This window comes from Salvelinus alpinus, chromosome 22, assembly GCF_045679555.1.
Source record: "Salvelinus alpinus chromosome 22, SLU_Salpinus.1, whole genome shotgun sequence".
NCBI lineage: Eukaryota > Metazoa > Chordata > Actinopteri > Salmoniformes > Salmonidae > Salvelinus > Salvelinus alpinus.
Genome location: NC_092107.1, coordinates 51,273,747 through 51,294,282, shown reverse-complemented (window position 1 = coordinate 51,294,282; position 20,536 = coordinate 51,273,747). Strand labels below are relative to the sequence as shown.

Here is a 20,536-nt window from a genome sequence, read left to right as displayed (position 1 = left end):
TCCCCTCCTGTTTCTCTCTCTCTCTCTATCGCTCTCTCCTCTCCTGTTTCCCTCTCTCTCTTACTATCGCTCTCTCTGTTTCTCTCTATCTCTCTATCGCTCTCTCTGTTTCTCTCTCTCTTACTATCGCTCTCTCTGTTTCCCTCTCTCTCTTACTATCGCTCTCTCTGTTTCTCTCTATCTCTCTATCGCTCTCTCTGTTTCTCTCTCAATTCAATTCAATTCAATTGACTTTATTGACATGGCAAGTTATTATTACTTACATTGTCAAAGTATACATATCGAAAAATTTAAATAAAATATATATGTATATATATACACAAAATATATATATATTTATATATAAATAAATGGTGGGACTAACAGCAATAATAATAGTAGTAGTGGACATGGGATTACCATTAATAACAGCTACAACAACAATATTAATCAGAACAACAATACATTAAAGCAACAGTAGTAGACCAGTGTCAACATGACTGAGAAGACACATGACCTGGTACGAAAGACAAAACAAAACTAAGCTAAATGGGAAATATTATCAACATTACTTTGCATTTTTCACTGGCTGTCCCTCAGGCTGTGGCAGGAGGACACATATTTGGCTGCCAAAACTGCACATTTTGGCTTTTCACCCAATAAATATTTGAATTTTTCTTCATCTTTTATAGTTTCAAATTCTTTGTATTGAATTATAATTTTGGGAAAGAAATATGCTCTTAGGTCTGAGTATTTGTCACAGTGTAGTAGGAAATGCACTTCTGTCTCTACCTCTCCCCTGGAGCAGAGTGAGCACAGCCTGTCCTCCCTGGGCAGCCAGGTTTGTCTGTGACGACCGGTCTCTATAGCCAGACTGTGCTCACTGAGTCTGTACCTAGTCAATGTTTTCCTCAGTTTTCTATCAGTCACAGTGGTCAGATAGTCTGCCACCATGTACTGTCTGTTTAGAGACAAATAGCATTGAAGTTTACTTTGATTTTTTGTGGTGTCTTTCCAATAGGTTATATATTTTTCTTTTTGTTTTGTGATGATTTGGTTGGGCCAGATTTTCTGAGGGCTGTCCCGAGGCTCTATGGGGTTGGTTTGGGTTGGTGAACTGAGCCTCAGAACCAGCTGGCTGAGGGGACTCTTCTCTGGTTTCATCTCTTGACATTGTAGAGCTGTGTGATGGAATGTTTTAGGGTCACTTGTTTTTAGATGGTTGTAAAATTTGATGGCTCTTTTTTCTATTCGAATGAGGAGGGGATATTGGCCCAATTCTGCCCTACATGCGTTATTTGGAGTTTTTCTTTGTACTTGCAAAACAGTCTTGCAAAACTCTGCATGCAATACTTCAATTGGATGTTTGTCCCATTTAGTAAATTCATTATTAGAGAGTGGACCCCATACTTCACTGCCATATAGAGCAATTGGTTCTATAACTGATTGAAAAATTTTGAGCCAGATTCTAATTGGAATTTCAATTTTGATGTTCCTTTTAATGGCATAGAATGCTCTTCTTGCTTTGTCTCTCAGCTCATTCACAGCCATGTGAAAGCTACCTGTGTTGCTGATATTTAGTCCTAGATATGTGTAGTTTTTGGTGTGTTCTAATAGAACTGTGTCAAAATAGAATTTATATTTGTCATCCTTATTTCCGGACCTTTTTTGGAATATCATTATATTTGTTTTTTTTAGGTTAACGGTCAGAGCCCAAGTCTGACAGAACCTGTGAAGATGATCTAGGTGTTGCTGTAACCCCTCTTTAGTGGGAGACAGCAGCACCAGGTCATCTGCGTACAGCAGACACTTGATTTCAGTGTTGTGTAGGGTGATACCAGGTGCTGCCGATTCTTCTAATGTTTTTGCCAATTCATTAATGTAGATGTTAAATAATGTTGGACTTATTGGGCAGCCCTGTTTCACTCCCCATCCCTGAGAGAAGAAGTCTGTTTGCTTGTTGCCAATTTTAACCGCACATTTGTTTTTAGTGTACATTGATTTAATAAAATCATATGTTTTCCCTCCAATACCACTTTCTATTAGTTTATAAAAAAGACCTTCGTGCCAAATTGAATCAAATGCTTTCTTGAAATCTACAAAACACGAGTAGATTTTGCCTTTGTTTTGGTTTACATGTTTGTCAATTAGAGTGTGGAGGGTGTAAATGTGGTCTGTTGTAAGATAATTCTTTAGAAATCCAATCTGGCTTCTGCTCAGGACGTTGTGTTCGTCAAGGAAATGATGTAGTCTGCTATTTATAATACTGCAGAGAATTTTCCCCAAGTTGCTGTTAACGCATATTCCTCTGTAATTATTTGGGTCAAATTTGTCTCCATTTTTATAGATTGGTGTGATCAGTCCCTGGTTCCAAATATCGGGGAAAATACCTGCACTGAGGATAATGTTGAAAAGTTTGAGTATAGCCAATTTGAATTTGTGGTCTGTATATTTGATCATTTCATTTAAAATCCCATCAGCACCACAGGCCTTTTTGGGTTGGAGATTGCATATTTTTTCCAATAATTCTTCTTCTGTAATTGGGGTATCCACAGGATTCTGATAGTCTTTGACTGCTAATTCAAGGATTTGTAATTTTTCTTGTATATCTTTTTGTTCTGGGCTCTTTGTTATATTGCTGTAGAGGTTTGCAAAGTGATTTCTCCACATATCCCCATTTTGGATAGCCAACTCCTCATGATGAGGTTTGTTTAATTTATTCCAATTCTCCCAGAAGTGGTTTGATTCTATGGATTCCTCAATTCCATCCAGCTGATTTCTAATGTGCTGTTCCTTTTTTGTTCTTAGGGTGCGTTTGTATTGCTTCAGTGTTTCCCCATATTGAAGGCGTATATTTTTGTTGTCTGGTTCTCTGTGTTTTTGATTAGATATATTTCTCAATGACTTTCTTAGATTTTTGCAATCATTATCAAACCATTTTTCATTATCTGTTATTTTTGGTTTGCTCTTATGCTTCTTTAGATTAGCCAAGGAGGCTAATTTGTCAAATATAAAGTTTATGTTCCTAACGGCCAAATTTACACCTTCATTGCTGAAGGAGAATGTTAAGGCTAAAAAGTTGTCCAGGAGAGATTGTATTTTTTGGCTACTAATTGCTTTTTGGTAGATGTCTGTACTGTTTGCACTCCATCTATAGGCTTGTTTAGTACCATGTAGTTTATTGGGCCATGATGCTTCATGGTTGGGTTCTGCTCTTCTCAGATACACTGTGATTTTACTGTGGTCTGAGAGAGGTGTTAGTGGGCTGACTGTGAAGGCTCTGAGAGACTCTGGGTTTAGGTCGGTGAGGAAGTAGTCTACAGTGCTGCTGCCAAGGGATGAGCTGTAGGTGTACCTACCAAAAGAGTCTCCTCTCAGCCTGCCATTGACTATGTACAGACCCAGTGTTCGACAGAGCCTCAGGAGCTGTAATCCATTTTCGTTTTTCACTTTGTCATAGTTGTTTCTGTGGGGGTATGTGGGGAGGGAAAGGTTATTGCTTCCTGGTAGGTGTTTATCCCCATGACTGTTAATAGTGTCTTGTTCTTCTGCTATTCTAGCATTCAGGTCTCCACAGACCAGTACGTTGCCTTGGGCCTGAAAGTGACTAATCTCTCCCTCTAGAATGGAGAAGCTCTCTTCGTTGAAGTAGGGTGACTCTGAGGGGGGAATGTATGTGGCACAGAGGAAGACGTTTTTATCTGTCAAGATAGCCTCCTTGTTGATTTTTAACCAGATAAAGAATTCTCCTGTTTTGATCAATTCGATTGAATTAATTAGTTCAGATTTATACCATATTAGCATTCCTCCTGAGTCTCTGCCCTGTTTGATTCCTTTTAATTTAGTGGATGGCCAGTGGAAACATCACCTCTGCACCATGTTTCCTGTAGTACTACAATATCAACATCATCCATTTCTTTCAGGAAGTCTGGGTTTCTGCTCTTTAGCCCAAAAGCAGAGGACTTCAATCCTTGTATATTCCAACATGCAACGTAAAAAGACTTCATAACTTTTTTTTCTCTTTTCCTTACCTTTCAAAATGAGACAAACACTCACAATCCAAGAAGAACCATTAAAATAGGATTTTTCAATTAAAGTAAACTCTTATTTTGCAAATGTGATTTGTTTATCATTTAAGATAGAATTTGTGTCATGCCACTTGGGTGGATGTAGTGTGAGAATGGTGGAGTTCTTGTGCTCATCTTACCATGACCCTCGGCCCATCACATGTGAGCATAGTAGACTCAGCATTTGTTTAATGTCACTCATTTGGTTGGTGGGGGCTGGGCCAGTTGCTCCTCTCACAGCCTGTGCGTAGCTCTGCCTGCTGGGCTGTGGCTCCTCCAGGTGTGGGTCTGCGGTGGGGAGGAGGGGGGTGGTAGGCCTCATCTGGGTGGCTCTGAAGCTGGGCTGGGGTGGTCTGTGCTGCGCTGGCTGTGGTGGGCATTGAGGTTGGTGGTGCTGTGGTCGTGGCTGGGGGGTCCAGGGTGCTGGTCCGGGATGTTGTCTCGGTGATCTCGGCGGGGTGGAGATTGCTCCGCTGTTCCTGGGTGGAGAGGTCGTGCTGCGGTTTAGAGCGACGTCCTTGAGAGTCTTGGCAAGGATGGGGACTGTCTCCCTGTACAGGTGAACATGGTCATAGAGACAGTCCAGATCGAGGGTGGGATGGTGGGCCAGGTGTACATTGGGTCGCAGGGCACAGTCCCGGGATAGGCTGGCGTTTATTCTTTGGATTGTGGCAGGGTGGAAGTCCCTCCTCTGTAGAAGGGTTGACACTATGATTCTTGAGTTGGGGAAGATTGCGGAGGCCTTCTCAATCACTCCCCGTAGTGAAGTCGCCACCCTCTCCTGCTGAGCACGCAGGTCGTTGCTTCCGGTATGTATGATTATGTGGCTTGGCGACCCGAGATGGTTCTTATCAAGCAGCTCCATGGCACTTTGCGTTGTTGGGCACCACACCTTTCTCGTTTTGTGTCTAGGGAAAAGTTTCTTCTCCTGAACATACTTCCCATTTGAGTCCATTAACAGGACGATGTCAGCCAGTGTTTCTTCTGGACTGGGGGGGGCAGAGGGGGGGCTGGTGGGTGTTGGAGCTGGGGTGTGGCTGGTCTGTGTGGGTGCCACTGTCAGTGGGAGGCTGTTCTGTGGGTTGGGGAGGAGGGGTGCAGCAGCCAGGGCTGGGGAAGTCTGGCTGGTTGAGCTGGGCTCCTCTGCTGTGTGAGGGCAGGTCATAGGGTGGTGATCTATCTGCTCCTGCAGCCTGTCCTCTGCTCTCTTTCTCTCCTGCAGCTCCTCTCTTAGTGCGGTCAGCTCCTTATTGCTGCTCTGCCTGTCTTTTTGGAGCTCTCTCACCTCCTTTGTTAGATCAGCCAGCTCTCTCTTGAGTCCGTCTCTCTCTTGCTGAACCTCTTTCAGCTGTGTTGCAAGGCTGCTGTCCTGCTCTGTCCTCACCTTGGTTAGGAGCTCCTCTAAGGTGTGGTTGTCTGGTTGCTGTTTGCTCACGCTCTCCCTGAGCAGGACCACCTCCCCCTCCAGTTTGGTGAACTCATCCCTCATGGCAGCCATGGTGGTGAGGAGGGCCTGAGCCTGCTCTGCACTGAGGGGGTCGCTCTCCTCCTGGGGCGTGTCCTCCACTATGGTGGGAAGAGAGGTGCTGGATGTGCCTTTTTGGGTGGGGAGGGTAGGGGTGAGGGTGGTGCTGGTGGAGTTTGTGTTGTGGGAGGGCATGTCACTGGTGGTGTCCTTCTCTCTCTCCGCTCTCTCCTTAATGGTCTGAAAGTCTGTTTCAAACAGCCTGATGTTACCTTGCACCATGACAGTCCCAGTCTTGTAGAGGTTGATTGTTATCATGGTGCTGTCAGCGTCGTCTGTCTCTTTGATTTTCAGCTTCCACCCATTACAGATTCCCTCTTTCTTTATGCATGGGTAGTGAGAGCAGACTGCTGAGCGCCATGCATTTGGCTGGTCAGTGAGGAAGATGAGATTACTCACGTCACCGTTTTTGTAGAGGTCTGCAAAAAGGGTTTCTGGCCTCTTCTCTAGTAGTTTCTGTTTGAAAGCTTTCCTCATTGTGTCATTTTTGACCTTTTTTGGGTAGAGAATGGATTCTGCGCTGAGGGGGAGTGGGGACATGGTGTCTGTGCGCTCTGCTACTACCGCTCCTGCTGCGCTGTTCTGCTGCCCCGTTGCCATGGCAACCGATTTGTTCGTCTGCTGTTCGCGCTACTTTAGTTAAAAAAACAGCAAATATAGTGAAAAATCCTCACACAAAAGACTGAAGATATGTTTACAGTTAGTCCGTGCTCCTTTTTGGTTTACTCACTCAGTTTGGTCGTTTGATGTAGTTGTATTAACTGACCTTGCTAGGTTTGTTCTAGCTCGTTTCTTATGGCTAGCTTGTTAGTCTGCTGGCTGGGTCTTTGTTGTGTAGCTAGCTAGCTAGACTCAAAACTTGAGGCGCAAAGTTACTTTTTTTTCTATTCTGAATGTATAGAGTTGTTGTTCATCACTTCTTGTCTGGAATTCTTCTTCGATTAGAGTGTTTATCTCATTCTAAAAACCAAAAAAATCAAATATATCAGGAGCTCATGTTGAGCATGACTCTCTCTCTCTCTATCGCTCTCTCTGTTTCTCTCTCTCTCTCTATCGCTCTCTCTGTTTCCCTCTCTCTCTTACTATCGCTCTCTCTGTTTCTCTCTCTCTCTCTATCGCTCTCTCCCCTCCCGTTTCCCTCTCTCTCTTACTATCGCTCTCTCTGTTTCTCTCTATCTCTCTATCGCTCTCTCTGTTTCTCTCTATCTCTCTATCGCTCTCTCTGTTTCTCTCTCTATCGCTCTCTCTGTTTCTCTCTCTCTTACTATCGCTCTCTCCCCTCCTGTTTCTCTCTCTCTCCACCCTTTCTCTCTCACTCCTCTCGTTTCACTCTCTCTCCCCTCCCATTTCCCTCTCTCTCTCCCATTGTGTTTCTCTCTCTCTCATCCCATTTCTCTCTCCCTCTCTCCCCTCCCACTTCTCTCTCTCTCCAGTCCCGTGTCTCTTCTCTCTCTCTACTCCCGTTTCTCTCTTTTTCGCTCATCCCGTTGCTCTCTCGCTCTGCAATCGCCTTTCTCTGTCTCATCCCGTTTCTCTCTCTCCCTCCCATTTCTCTCTCTCTCCCTCCCATTTCTCTCTCTCTCCCTCCCATTTCTCTCTCTCCTTCCGTTTCTCTCTCTCTCTCCCCTCCCATTTCTCTCGCTCTCCTTCCCATTTCTCTCGCTCTCCCCTCCCGTTTCTCTCTCTCCCTCCCATTTCTCTCTCTCCCTCCCATTTCTCTCTCTCCCTCCCATTTCTCTCTCTCCCTCCCATTTCTCTCTCTCCCTCCCGTTTCTCTCTCGCTCCCTCCAATTTCTCTCTCTCTCCCCTCTTATTTCTCTTTCTCTCCTTCCCGTTTCTCTCTCGCTCCCTCCCATTTCTCTCTCTCCCCCTCCCGTTTCTCTCTCTCCCTCCCATTTCTCTCTCTCCCCTCCCATTTCTCTCTCTCTCCCTCCCATGTCTCTCTCTCCCCTCCCATTTCTCTCTCTCCCATCATGTTTCTCTCTCTCACCCGTCCTGTTTCTCTCTCTCACCCCTCCTGTTTCTCTCTCTCTCCCATCATGTTTCTCTCTCTCTCCCCTCCCGTCTTACTCTCTCTCACCCCTCCTGTTTCTCTCTCTCTCACCCCTCCTGTTTCTCTCTCTCTCACAGATAATGTAATTTAGACAGATAGACAGATAATGTAATTTCATTACAATGTATATATACATTGTTGCTTTGGGCAATATTGACACAATGTTTTTCATGCCAAAAAGCAGCTTGAATTTGAAATTGACAGAGACATAGAGAGACAGAGAGAGACAGAGAGAGAGAGAGAGAGAGAGAGAGAGAGAGAGAGAGAGAGAGAGAGAGAGAGAGAGAGAGAGAGAGAGAGAGAGAGAGAGAGAGAGAGAGAGAGAGAGAGAGAGAGAGAGACGGAGACAGAAAGAATGAACTACAGGACAAAATACAAACACTCCAACCCAAAAATGCCTGCGCTGTTGATGAGAGAGAGAGAGAGAGAGAAGAGAGAAAAGTCTGAGAAAGGGCCAGGCTCCTGTTTCAAATTAGGTCTGCTGGACAAAAGTCACCTAGACCCACAAGTCAACCCTGAGGGGCCCCTCAGTACCTCCCCATTCAGTTCATATCTGCCTAGCAGCCAGCTACGGTTATGGGGAACTACAAACAGCCAGCTATGGTTATGGGGAACTACAAACAGCCAGCTATGGGGAACTACAAACAGCCAGCTATGGTTATGGGGAACTACAAACAGCCGGCTATGGGGAACTACAAACAGCCAGCTATGGGGAACTACAAACAGCCAGCTATGGGGAACTACAAACAGCCAGCTATGGGGAACTACAAACAGCCATCTACGGTTATGGGGAACTACAAACAGCCAGCTAAACAATGAGGCTGTCTGTGTGAGAGTGAATGTGTTGGATGTCTAGCATTTATCCTGGCTGCATCACATTGGGAGTCCCATAGGGCACAATTGGCCCAGCGTCGTCCGGGTTTGGCCGGGGTAGGCAGTCATTGTAAATAAGAATTTGTTCTTAACTGACTTGCCGAGTTAAATAACGGTAAAAAACCATGCTGTTACAATCACACAAAGCATACCAACAAACCAAAGAAAACAAAAGGGGCACAGGAAGTGGTGTAGCCCAGAAGTCACAGGAAGTGGTGCAGCCCAGAAGGCACAGGAAGTGGTGCAGCCCAGAAGGCACAGGAAGTGGTGCAGCCCAGAAGGCACAGGAAGTGGTGTAGCCCAGAAGGCACAGGAAGTGGTTCAGCCCAGAAGGCACAGGAAGTGGTGTAGCCCAGAAGTCACAGGAAGTGGTGTAGCCCAGAAGTCACAGGAAGTGGTGCAGCCCAGAAGGCACAGGAAGTGGTGCAGCCCAGAAGGCACAGGAAGTGGTGCAGCCCAGAAGGCACAGGAAGTGGTGTAGCCCAGAAGGCACAGGAAGTGGTTCAGCCCAGAAGGCACAGGAAGTGGTGTAGCCCAGAAGTCACAGGAAGTGGTGTAGCCCAGAAGTCACAGGAAGTGGTGCAGCCCAGAAGGCACAGGAAGTGGTGTAGCCCAGAAGGCACAGGAAGTGGTGCAGCCCAGAAGGCACAGGAAGTGGTGTAGCCCAGAAGTCACAGGAAGTGGTGCAGCCCAGAAGGCACAGGAAGTGGTGTAGCCCAGAAGTCACAGGAAGTGGTGCAGCCCAGAAGGCACAGGAAGTGGTGTAGCCCAGAAGGCACAGGAAGTGGTGTAGCCCAGAAGGCACAGGAAGTGGTGTAGCCCAGAAGGCACAGGAAGTGGTGTAGCCCAGAAGGCACAGGAAGTGGTTCAGCCCAGAAGGCACAGGAAGTGGTGTAGCCCAGAAGTCACAGGAAGTGGTGTAGCCCAGAAGGCACAGGAAGTGGTTCAGCCCAGAAGGCACAGGAAGTGGTGCAGCCCAGAAGGCACAGGAAGTGGTGCAGCCCAGAAGTCACAGGAAGTGGTTCAGCCCAGAAGTCAAAGGAAGTGGTGCAGCCCAGAAGGCACAGGAAGTGGTGTAGCCCAGAAGGCACAGGAAGTGGTTCAGCCCAGAAGTCACAGGAAGTGGTGCAGCCCAGAAGGCACAGGAAGTGGTGCAGCCCAGAAGTCACAGGAAGTGGTTTAGCCCAGAAGGCACAGGAAGTGGTGTAGCCCAGAAGTCACAGGAAGTGGTGTAGCCCAGAAGGCACAGGAAGTGGTTCAGCCCAGAAGGCACAGGAAGTGGTGCAGCCCAGAAGGCACAGGAAGTGGTGCAGCCCAGAAGTCACAGGAAGTGGTTCAGCCCAGAAGTCAAAGGAAGTGGTGCAGCCCAGAAGGCACAGGAAGTGGTGTAGCCCAGAAGGCACAGGAAGTGGTTCAGCCCAGAAGTCACAGGAAGTGGTGCAGCCCAGAAGGCACAGGAAGTGGTGCAGCCCAGAAGTCACAGGAAGTGGTTTAGCCCAGAAGGCACAGGAAGTGGTTCATCCCAGAAGGCACAGGAAGTGGTGCAGCCCAGAAGGCACAGGAAGTGGTGCAACCCAGAAGGCACAGGAAGTGGTGCAGCCCAGAAGGCACAGGAAGTGGTGCAGCCCAGAAGGCACAGGAAGTGGTGCAGCCCAGAAGGCACAGGAAGTTGTGCAGCCCAGAAGGCACAGGAAGTGGTGTAGCCCAGAAGGCACAGGAAGTGGTGCAGCCCAGAAGGCACAGGAAGTTGTGCAGCCCAGAAGGCACAGGAAGTGGTGCAGCCCAGAAGGTACAGGAAATGATGCAGCCCAGAAGGCAGGTGTCCATTTTCTCGAGGTCTCAATTAAGCACAAACTCCACCAGCCATGTGCTCTCACCAAATGCAGCCATACACCTCCTGACTGCATTCACTTCCTGTGGAGAGGAAACACAAATCAAGAGGGTTTAAAAACATGTAACTCAAGTCACATGACCAGGCAATTAACCAACAGAAATGCTTGTTACGTTAAACAGGCAAAAGAGTGAGGGAGTTCTATTTGGCGACATGAACGGGCAAAAGAGGTGAAGGAGGGAGCGTCCTACTGAGAACAGTAAGGAGGAGCACCCTACTGAGAACAGTAAGGAGGAGCACCCTACTCAGAACTGTAAGGAGGAGCGTCCTACTGAGAACAGTAAGGAGGAGCACCCTACTGAGAACAGTAAGGAGGAGCACCCTACTGAGAACAGTAAGGAGGAGCACCCTACTGAGAACAGTAAGGAGGAGCACCCTACTGAGAACAGTAAGGAGGAGCACCCTACTGAGAACAGTAAGGAGGAGGACCCTACTGAGAACAGTAAGGAGGAGCACCCTACTGAGAACAGTAAGGAGGAGCACCCTACTGAGAACAGTCAGGAGGAGGACCCTACTGAGAACAGTAAGGAGGAGGACCCTACTGAGAACAGTCAGGAGGAGCACCCTACTGAGAACAGTCAGGAGGAGGACCCTACTGAGAACAGTAAGGAGGAGCACCCTACTCAGAACAGTAAGGAGGAGCACCCTACTGAGGACAGTAAGGAGGAGGACCCTACTGAGAACAGTCAGGAGGAGGACCCTACTGAGAACAGTAAGGAGGAGGACCCTACTGAGAACAGTAAGGAGGAGCACCCTACTGAGAACAGTAAGGAGGAGCACCCTACTGAGAACAGTCAGGAGGAGGACCCTACTGAGAACAGTAAGGAGGAGGACCCTACTGAGAACAGTCAGGAGGAGCACCCTACTGAGAACAGTCAGGAGGAGGACCCTACTGAGAACAGTAAGGAGGAGCACCCTACTCAGAACAGTAAGGAGGAGCACCCTACTGAGGACAGTAAGGAGGAGGACCCTACTGAGAACAGTCAGGAGGAGGACACTACTGAGAACAGTCAGGAGGAGCACCCTACTGAGAACAGTCAGGAGGAGGACCCTACTGAGAACAGTAAGGAGGAGCACCCTACTGAGAACAGTAAGGAGGAGCACCCTACTCAGAACTGTAAGGAGGAGCGTCCTACTGAGAACAGTAAGGAGGAGCACCCTACTGAGAACAGTAAGGAGGAGCACCCTACTGAGAACAGTAAGGAGGAGCACCCTACTGAGAACAGTAAGGAGGAGCACCCTACTGAGGACAGTAAGGAGGAGCACCCTACTGAGGACAGTAAGGAGGAGGACCCTACTGAGAACAGTAAGGAGGAGCACCCTACTGAGGACAGTAAGGAGGAGCACCCTACTGAGAACAGTCAGGAGGAGGACCCTACTGAGAACAGTAAGGAGGAGCACCCTACTGAGAACAGTAAGGAGGAGCACCCTACTGAGAACAGTAAGGAGGAGCACCCTACTGAGAACAGTAAGGAGGAGCACCCTACTGAGAACAGTAAGGAGGAGGACCCTACTGAGAACAGTAAGGAGGAGGACCCTACTGAGAACAGTAAGGAGGAGGACCCTACTGAGAACAGTAAGGAGGAGGACCCTACTGAGAACAGTAAGGAGGAGCACCCTACTGAGAACAGTAAGGAGGAGGACCCTACTGAGAACAGTAAGGAGGAGCACCCTACTGAGAACAGTAAGGAGGAGCACCCTACTGAGAACAGTAAGGAGGAGCACCCTACTGAGAACAGTAAGGAGGAGCACCCTACTGAGAACAGTAAGGAGGAGCACCCTACTGAGAACAGTAAGGAGGAGCACCCTACTGAGAACAGTAAGGAGGAGCACCCTACTGAGAACAGTAAGGAGGAGCACCCTACTGAGAACAGTAAGGAGGAGAACCCTACTGAGAACAGTAAGGAGGAGCACCCTACTGAGAACAGTAAGGAGGAGGACCCTACTGAGAACAGTAAGGAGGAGCACCCTACTGAGAACAGTCAGGAGGAGCGTCCTACTCAGAACAGTAAGGAGGAGCACCCTACTGAGAACAGTAAGGAGGAGCACCCTACTGAGAACAGTAAGGAGGAGGACCCTACTGAGAACAGTAAGGAGGAGCACCCTACTGAGAACAGTAAGGAGGAGCGTCCTACTGAGAACAGTAAGGAGGAGCACCCTACTGAGAACAGTAAGGAGGAGCACCCTACTGAGAACAGTAAGGAGGAGCACCCTACTGAGAACAGTAAGGAGGAGCACCCTACTGAGAACAGTAAGGAGGAGCACCCTACTGAGAACAGTCAGGAGGAGCGTCCTACTCAGAACAGTAAGGAGGAGCACCCTACTGAGAACAGTCAGGAGGAGCGTCCTACTCAGAACAGTAAGGAGGAGCACCCTACTGAGAACAGTAAGGAGGAGCACCCTACTGAGAACAGTAAGGAGGAGCACCCTACTGAGAACAGTAAGGAGGAGCACCCTACTGAGAACAGTAAGGAGGAGCACCCTACTGAGAACAGTAAGGAGGAGCACCCTACTGAGAACAGTAAGGAGGAGCACCCTACTGAGAACAGTAAGGAGGAGGACCCTACTGAGAACAGTAAGGAGGAGCACCCTACTGAGAACAGTAAGGAGGAGCGTCCTACTGAGAACAGTAAGGAGGAGCACCCTACTGAGAACAGTAAGGAGGAGGACCCTACTGAGAACAGTAAGGAGGAGCACCCTACTCAGAACAGTAAGGAGGAGCGTCCTACTGAGAACAGTAAGGAGGAGCACCCTACTGAGAACAGTAAGGAGGAGGACCCTACTGAGAACAGTAAGGAGGAGCACCCTACTGAGAACAGTCAGGAGGAGCACCCTACTGAGAACAGTCAGGAGGAGCGTCCTACTGAGAACAGTAAGGAGGAGCACCCTACTGAGAACAGTAAGGAGGAGCACCCTACTGAGGACAGTAAGGAGGAGCACCCTACTGAGAACAGTAAGGAGGAGCACCCTACTGAGAACAGTAAGGAGGAGCACCCTACTGAGAACAGTAAGGAGGAGCGTCCTACTGAGAACAGTAAGGAGGAGCACCCTACTGAGAACAGTAAGGAGGAGGACCCTACTGAGAACAGTAAGGAGGAGCACCCTACTGAGAACAGTCAGGAGGAGCACCCTACTGAGAACAGTAAGGAGGAGGACCCTACTGAGAACAGTCAGGAGGAGCACCCTACTGAGAACAGTAAGGAGGAGGACCCTACTGAGAACAGTAAGGAGGAGGACCCTACTGAGAACAGTAAGGAGGAGGACCCTACTGAGAACAGTAAGGAGGAGCACCCTACTGAGAACAGTAAGGAGGAGCACCCTACTGAGAACAGTAAGGAGGAGGACCCTACTGAGAACAGTAAGGAGGAGGACCCTACTGAGAACAGTAAGGAGGAGCACCCTACTGAGAACAGTAAGGAGGAGCGTCCTACTGAGAACAGTAAGGAGGAGCACCCTACTGAGAACAGTCAGGAGGAGCGTCCTACTGAGAACAGTAAGGAGGAGCACCCTACTGAGAACAGTAAGGAGGAGCACCCTACTGAGAACAGTAAGGAGGAGCACCCTACTGAGAACAGTAAGGAGGAGGACCCTACTGAGAACAGTCAGGAGGAGCACCCTACTCAGAACAGTCAGGAGGAGCGTCCTACTGAGAACAGTAAGGAGGAGCACCCTACTGAGAACAGTAAGGAGGAGCGTCCTACTGAGAACAGTAAGGAGGAGCACCCTACTGAGAACAGTAAGGAGGAGCACCCTACTGAGAACAGTCAGGAGGAGCACCCTACTGAGAACAGTAAGGAGGAGCACCCTACTGAGAACAGTAAGGAGGAGCACCCTACTGAGAACAGTAAGGAGGAGCACCCTACTGAGAACAGTAAGGAGGAGGACCCTACTGAGAACAGTCAGGAGGAGCACCCTACTGAGAACAGTCAGGAGGAGCACCCTACTGAGAACAGTAAGGAGGAGCACCCTACTCAGAACAGTAAGGAGGAGCACCCTACTCAGAACAGTCAGGAGGAGCACCCTACTGAGAACAGTAAGGAGGAGCACCCTACTGAGAACAGTAAGGAGGAGCACCCTACTGAGAACAGTAAGGAGGAGCACCCTACTCAGAACAGTCAGGAGGAGCACCCTACTGAGAACAGTAAGGAGGAGCACCCTACTGAGAACAGTCAGGAGGAGCACCCTACTGAGAACAGTAAGGAGGAGCACCCTACTGAGAACAGTAAGGAGGAGCACCCTACTGAGAACAGTCAGGAGGAGCACCCTACTGAGAACAGTAAGGAGGAGCACCCTACTGAGAACAGTAAGGAGGAGCACCCTACTGAGAACAGTAAGGAGGAGGACCCTACTCAGAACAGTAAGGAGGAGCACCCTACTGAGAACAGTAAGGAGGAGGACCCTACTGAGAACAGTAAGGAGGAGCACCCTACTGAGAACAGTAAGGAGGAGGACCCTACTGAGAACAGTCAGGAGGAGCACCCTACTGAGAACAGTAAGGAGGAGCACCCTACTGAGAACAGTAAGGAGGAGCACCCTACTGAGAACAGTAAGGAGGAGCACCCTACTCAGAACAGTAAGGAGGAGCAGCCTACTGAGAACAGTCAGGAGGAGCACCCTACTGAGAACAGTAAGGAGGAGCACCCTACTGAGAACAGTAAGGAGGAGCACCCTACTCAGAACAGTCAGGAGGAGGACCCTACTCAGAACAGTAAGGAGGAGCACCCTACTGAGAACAGTAAGGAGGAGCACCCTACTGAGAACAGTAAGGAGGAGCACCCTACTCAGAACAGTCAGGAGGAGCACCCTACTGAGAACAGTAAGGAGGAGCACCCTACTGAGAACAGTAAGGAGGAGCACCCTACTCAGAACAGTCAGGAGGAGGACCCTACTCAGAACAGTAAGGAGGAGCACCCTACTGAGAACAGTAAGGAGGAGCACCCTACTGAGAACAGTAAGGAGGAGCACCCTACTGAGAACAGTAAGGAGGAGCACCCTACTGAGAACAGTAAGGAGGAGGACCCTACTGAGAACAGTAAGGAGGAGCACCCTACTGAGAACAGTAAGGAGGAGCACCCTACTGAGAACAGTAAGGAGGAGCACCCTACTGAGAACAGTAAGGAGGAGGACCCTACTGAGAACAGTCAGGAGGAGCACCCTACTGAGAACAGTAAGGAGGAGGACCCTACTGAGAACAGTAAGGAGGAGCACCCTACTGAGAACAGTAAGGAGGAGGACCCTACTGAGAACAGTAAGGAGGAGGACCCTACTGAGAACAGTAAGGAGGAGCACCCTACTGAGAACAGTAAGGAGGAGCACCCTACTCAGAACAGTCAGGAGGAGCACCCTACTCAGAACAGTCAGGAGGAGGACCCTACTCAGAACAGTAAGGAGGAGCACCCTACTGAGAACAGTAAGGAGGAGCACCCTACTGAGAACAGTCAGGAGGAGCACCCTACTCAGAACAGTAAGGAGGAGCACCCTACTCAGAACAGTAAGGAGGAGCACCCTACTCAGAACAGTAAGGAGGAGGACCCTACTCAGAACAGTAAGGAGGAGCACCCTACTCAGAACAGTAAGGAGGAGCACCCTACTCAGAACAGTCAGGAGGAGCACCCTACTCAGAACAGTAAGGAGGAGCACCCTACTCAGAACAGTCAGGAGGAGCACCCTACTCAGTACAGTCAGGAGGAGCACCCTACTCAGAACAGTCAGGGGGAGCACCCTACTCAGTACAGTCAGGAGGAGGACCCTACTCAGAACAGTCAGGAGGAGCACCCTACTCAGTACAGTCAGGAGGAGCACCCTACTGAGAACAGTAAGGAGGAGCACCCTACTCAGAACAGTCAGGAGGAGCGTCCTACTGAGAACAGTAAGGAGGAGCACCCTACTGAGAACAGTAAGGAGGAGGACCCTACTGAGAACAGTAAGGAGGAGCACCCTACTGAGAACAGTAAGGAGGAGCACCCTACTGAGAACAGTAAGGAGGAGCACCCTACTCAGAACAGTCAGGAGGAGCGTCCTACTCAGAACAGTAAGGAGGAGCACCCTACTGAGAACAGTAAGGAGGAGGACCCTACTGAGAACAGTAAGGAGGAGCACCCTACTGAGAACAGTAAGGAGGAGCACCCTACTGAGAACAGTAAGGAGGAGCACCCTACTCAGAACAGTCAGGAGGAGCACCCTACCGAGAACAGTAAGGAGGAGGACCCTACTGAGAACAGTAAGGAGGAGCACCCTACTGAGAACAGTAAGGAGGAGCACCCTACTGAGAACAGTAAGGAGGAGCACCCTACTGAGAACAGTAAGGAGGAGCACCCTACTGAGAACAGTAAGGAGGAGCACCCTACTGAGAACAGTAAGGAGGAGCACCCTACTGAGAACAGTAAGGAGGAGCACCCTACTGAGAACAGTAAGGAGGAGCACCCTACTGAGAACAGTAAGGAGGAGCACCCTACTGAGAACAGTCAGGAGGAGCACCCTACTGAGAACAGTAAGGAGGAGCACCCTACTGAGAACAGTAAGGAGGAGCGTCCTACTGAGAACAGTAAGGAGGAGCGTCCTACTGAGAACAGTAAGGAGGAGCACCCTACTGAGAACAGTAAGGAGGAGGACCCTACTGAGAACAGTAAGGAGGAGCGTCCTACTGAGAACAGTAAGGAGGAGGACCCTACTGAGAACAGTAAGGAGGAGCACCCTACTGAGAACAGTAAGGAGGAGCACCCTACTGAGAACAGTAAGGAGGAGCACCCTACTGAGAACAGTAAGGAGGAGCGTCCTACTGAGAACAGTAAGGAGGAGCACCCTACTGAGAACAGTAAGGAGGAGCACCCTACTGAGAACAGTAAGGAGGAGCACCCTACTGAGAACAGTAAGGAGGAGCACCCTACTGAGAACAGTAAGGAGGAGCACCCTACTCAGAACTGTAAGGAGGAGCACCCTACTGAGAACAGTAAGGAGGAGCACCCTACTGAGAACAGTAAGGAGGAGCACCCTACTGAGAACAGTCAGGAGGAGCACCCTACTCAGAACTGTAAGGAGGAGCACCCTACTGAGAACAGTAAGGAGGAGCACCCTACTGAGGACAGTAAGGAGGAGCACCCTACTCAGAACTGTAAGGAGGAGCACCCTACTGAGAACAGTAAGGAGGAGCACCCTACTGAGGACAGTAAGGAGGAGCACCCTACTGAGAACAGTAAGGAGGAGCACCCTACTCAGAACAGTAAGGAGGAGCACCCTACTGAGAACAGTAAGGAGGAGCACCCTACTGAGAACAGTAAGGAGGAGCACCCTACTGAGGACAGTAAGGAGGAGCACCCTACTGAGAACAGTAAGGAGGAGCACCCTACTCAGAACAGTAAGGAGGAGCACCCTACTGAGAACAGTAAGGAGGAGCACCCTACTGAGAACAGTAAGGAGGAGCACCCTACTGAGGACAGTAAGGAGGAGCACCCTACTGAGAACAGTAAGGAGGAGCACCCTACTGAGAACAGTAAGGAGGAGGACCCTACTCAGAACAGTAAGGAGGAGCACCCTACTGAGAACAGTAAGGAGGAGCACCCTACTGAGAACAGTAAGGAGGAGCACCCTACTCAGAACAGTAAGGAGGAGCACCCTACTGAGAACAGTAAGGAGGAGCACCCTACTGAGAACAGTAAGGAGGAGCACCCTACTGAGAACAGTAAGGAGGAGCACCCTACTGAGAACAGTAAGGAGGAGCACCCTACTGAGAACAGTAAGGAGGAGCACCCTACTGAGAACAGTAAGGAGGAGGACCCTACTGAGAACAGTAAGGAGGAGCACCCTACTGAGAACAGTAAGGAGGAGCACCCTACTGAGAACAGTAAGGAGGAGCACCCTACTGAGAACAGTCAGGAGGAGCACCCTACTGAGAACAGTAAGGAGGAGCACCCTACTGAGAACAGTCAGGAGGAGCACCCCACTGAGAACAGTAAGGAGGAGCACCCTACTGAGAACAGTCAGGAGGAGCACCCTACTGAGAACAGTAAGGAGGAGCACCCTACTCAGAACAGTCAGGAGGAGCACCCTACTCAGAACAGTCAGGAGGAGCACCCTACTCAGAACAGTAAGGAGGAGCACCCTACTCAGAACAGTCAGGAGGAGGACCCTACTGAGAACAGTCAGGAGGAGGACCCTACTCAGAACAGTAAGGAGGAGCACCCTACTCAGAACAGTAAGGAGGAGCACCCTACTCAGAACTGTAAGGAGGAGCACCCTACTCAGAACTGTAAGGAGGAGCACCCTACTCAGAACAGTAAGGAGGAGCACCCTACTCAGAACTGTAAGGAGGAGCACCCTACTCAGAACTGTAAGGAGGAGCACCCTACTCAAATAGAGCAATAAGTCGTTTTTGAAAGCACAGAATCCTACTCATTATGATTATCTGCCTGGCTGTCTGTCTGCCTGCCTGGCTGTCTGTCTGCCTTACTTTCTGCCTGCCTGGCTGTCTGTCTGTGGTCTCGGTGTGGTCTCCTCATCAGGCCAGACAGAGGAGGTTTACAGGCCTGTTAAATAGGACTAAAGAGCCTACTCTAAAGAACCTGGATTTCATTGTCCTGTGTCCTCACACTGGTAAAAAAAAAAAACTCCACCCAGCATGAGATGGATCCACTTCCTCTCTGTGAACTGATATGCAGGAGGTTTTCCTGACGAAAAACTCTAGACCTGATGAGCCCAGAGCTAATGTATAGGCTTTAGTTCGGTGTGCTACTACAGTCCAAGTCATGATTCAGACGGGACACAGAGTCCTAAGACCAACACTAACTATCAGAGGAGCTATGATTTCAGATCAGATTTCAGATCAGATTTCAGATCAGATGATACAGAATGTAGAAACAGGACAGGAAGCCTAAGATCCTGGGCTCCTCTGAATCGGTGAAGGGGGGGGGGGGGGGGGTTGAGTTTTGTTTTGAGTGTCAAGATGAGGAGGAAACTAAAGACCCGGGACAAATTGATGTGTAAGAGAGATGTAGCTAAGAGAGAAGGGGCTCGGCTGGGCTGTCATAGGAAGGATGGATGGTTCTGAAGGGACTTCCACAGGTCAGGATGGGCAGAAGGACAGTAGGTCTAGTAAGGGTGGAGAAGGGGTGAGGACGGGGGGGTGGAGGGGTGTGGACGGGGGGGGGGGTGGAGGGGTGGAGGGGCGTGGACGGGGGAAGTGGAGGGGCGTGGACGGGGGGGGGGTGGAGGGGTGGAGGGGCGTGGACGGGGGAAGTGGAGGGGCGTGGACGGGGGGGGGTGGAGGGGCGTGTACGGGGGGGGTGGAGGGGCGTGGACGGGGGGGGGGGGGGGCGGGGGCGGGGGAAGTGGAGGGGCGTGGGCGGGGGAAGTGGAGGGGTGTGGACGGGGGAAGTGGAGGGGCGGGGGCGGGGGAAGTGGAGGGGCGTGGGCGGGGGAAGTGGAGGGGCGTGGGCGGGGGAAGTGGAGGGGCGTGGGCGGGGGAAGTGGAGGGGCGTGGGCGGGGGAAGTGGAGGGGCGTGGACGGGGGGGGTGGAGGGGCGTGGACGTGGGGGGTGGAGGGGCGTGGGCGGGGGGGTGGAGGGGCGTGGACGGGGGGGGAGGGGGTGGAGGGGCATTTTTAGAGCAGTACGTGAAGAAGCAGACGATCCGGTCATAGCCATACTCAACACCCCCACAGTTTTTCCTGCATGTTCAGGTCATTAGTATGACCAGGTAAGACTCTCGTCCCAGACAGTCACATAATTCATATAGAGTACCAGTCACATCAACGTGATCTGAGGAGCGTTGTGTATAATTCTCTGGCAACAGTGCTTTATAAACTTTCTCCCTGCAGGATCAGGGAGAGAAACATGTCTGACCCCACACTGACCTCTGGAGGGATTCAATTCCCTGAGCTCTCAGTCTGTTCGCAACACTGTGACTGTCAAAACATACATTCACTGTCCCACACACTAACCCTGACCCTGTACACCATCCATCCATCCAACCTTGTCGTAACTGCTAGTGTGAATACTACTGAATTCATATTTATTTTCCTTAGAGGCCAGTTCCTGACTGACTCTTCGCCCTCCTGGGAACGTCCAACACCAACCAACTATTAGACGGTCCTGGAGAGAGTGGAGGAGAGAGAGGAGGAGGGGGAGAGGAGGAGAGTGGAGGGGAGAGGAGGA

The 20,536-nt window shown here is 50.0% G+C and overlaps 1 protein-coding gene across 1 annotated transcript; it reads left to right on the top strand.

The window, feature by feature from the left end:
• Positions 1 to 10,541: 10,541 nt before the first annotated feature.
• On the top strand, positions 10,542 to 18,921 carry LOC139549695 (dentin sialophosphoprotein-like). Its single transcript, XM_071360359.1, has 6 exons — positions 10,542 to 10,558; positions 10,832 to 11,812; positions 15,017 to 15,349; positions 15,854 to 16,645; positions 18,257 to 18,606; positions 18,887 to 18,921. The coding sequence occupies exons 1-6, from the start codon at positions 10,542 to 10,544 to the stop codon at positions 18,919 to 18,921; spliced, it is 2,508 nt and encodes an 835-aa protein (XP_071216460.1).
• Positions 18,922 to 20,536: the final 1,615 nt, after the last annotated feature.

Bases quoted from the DNA above. Each gene is read 5' to 3' on its own strand.
- LOC139549695 (XM_071360359.1), top strand. The intron at 11,813-15,016 runs GCACCCTACTGA...TACTGAGAACAG, and splicing joins ACTGAGAACAGTAAGGAGGA to TAAGGAGGAGCACCCTACTG. The intron at 18,607-18,886 runs GTAAGGAGGAGC...TCTCCTCATCAG, and splicing joins GGAGCACCCTACTCAGAACT to GCCAGACAGAGGAGGTTTAC.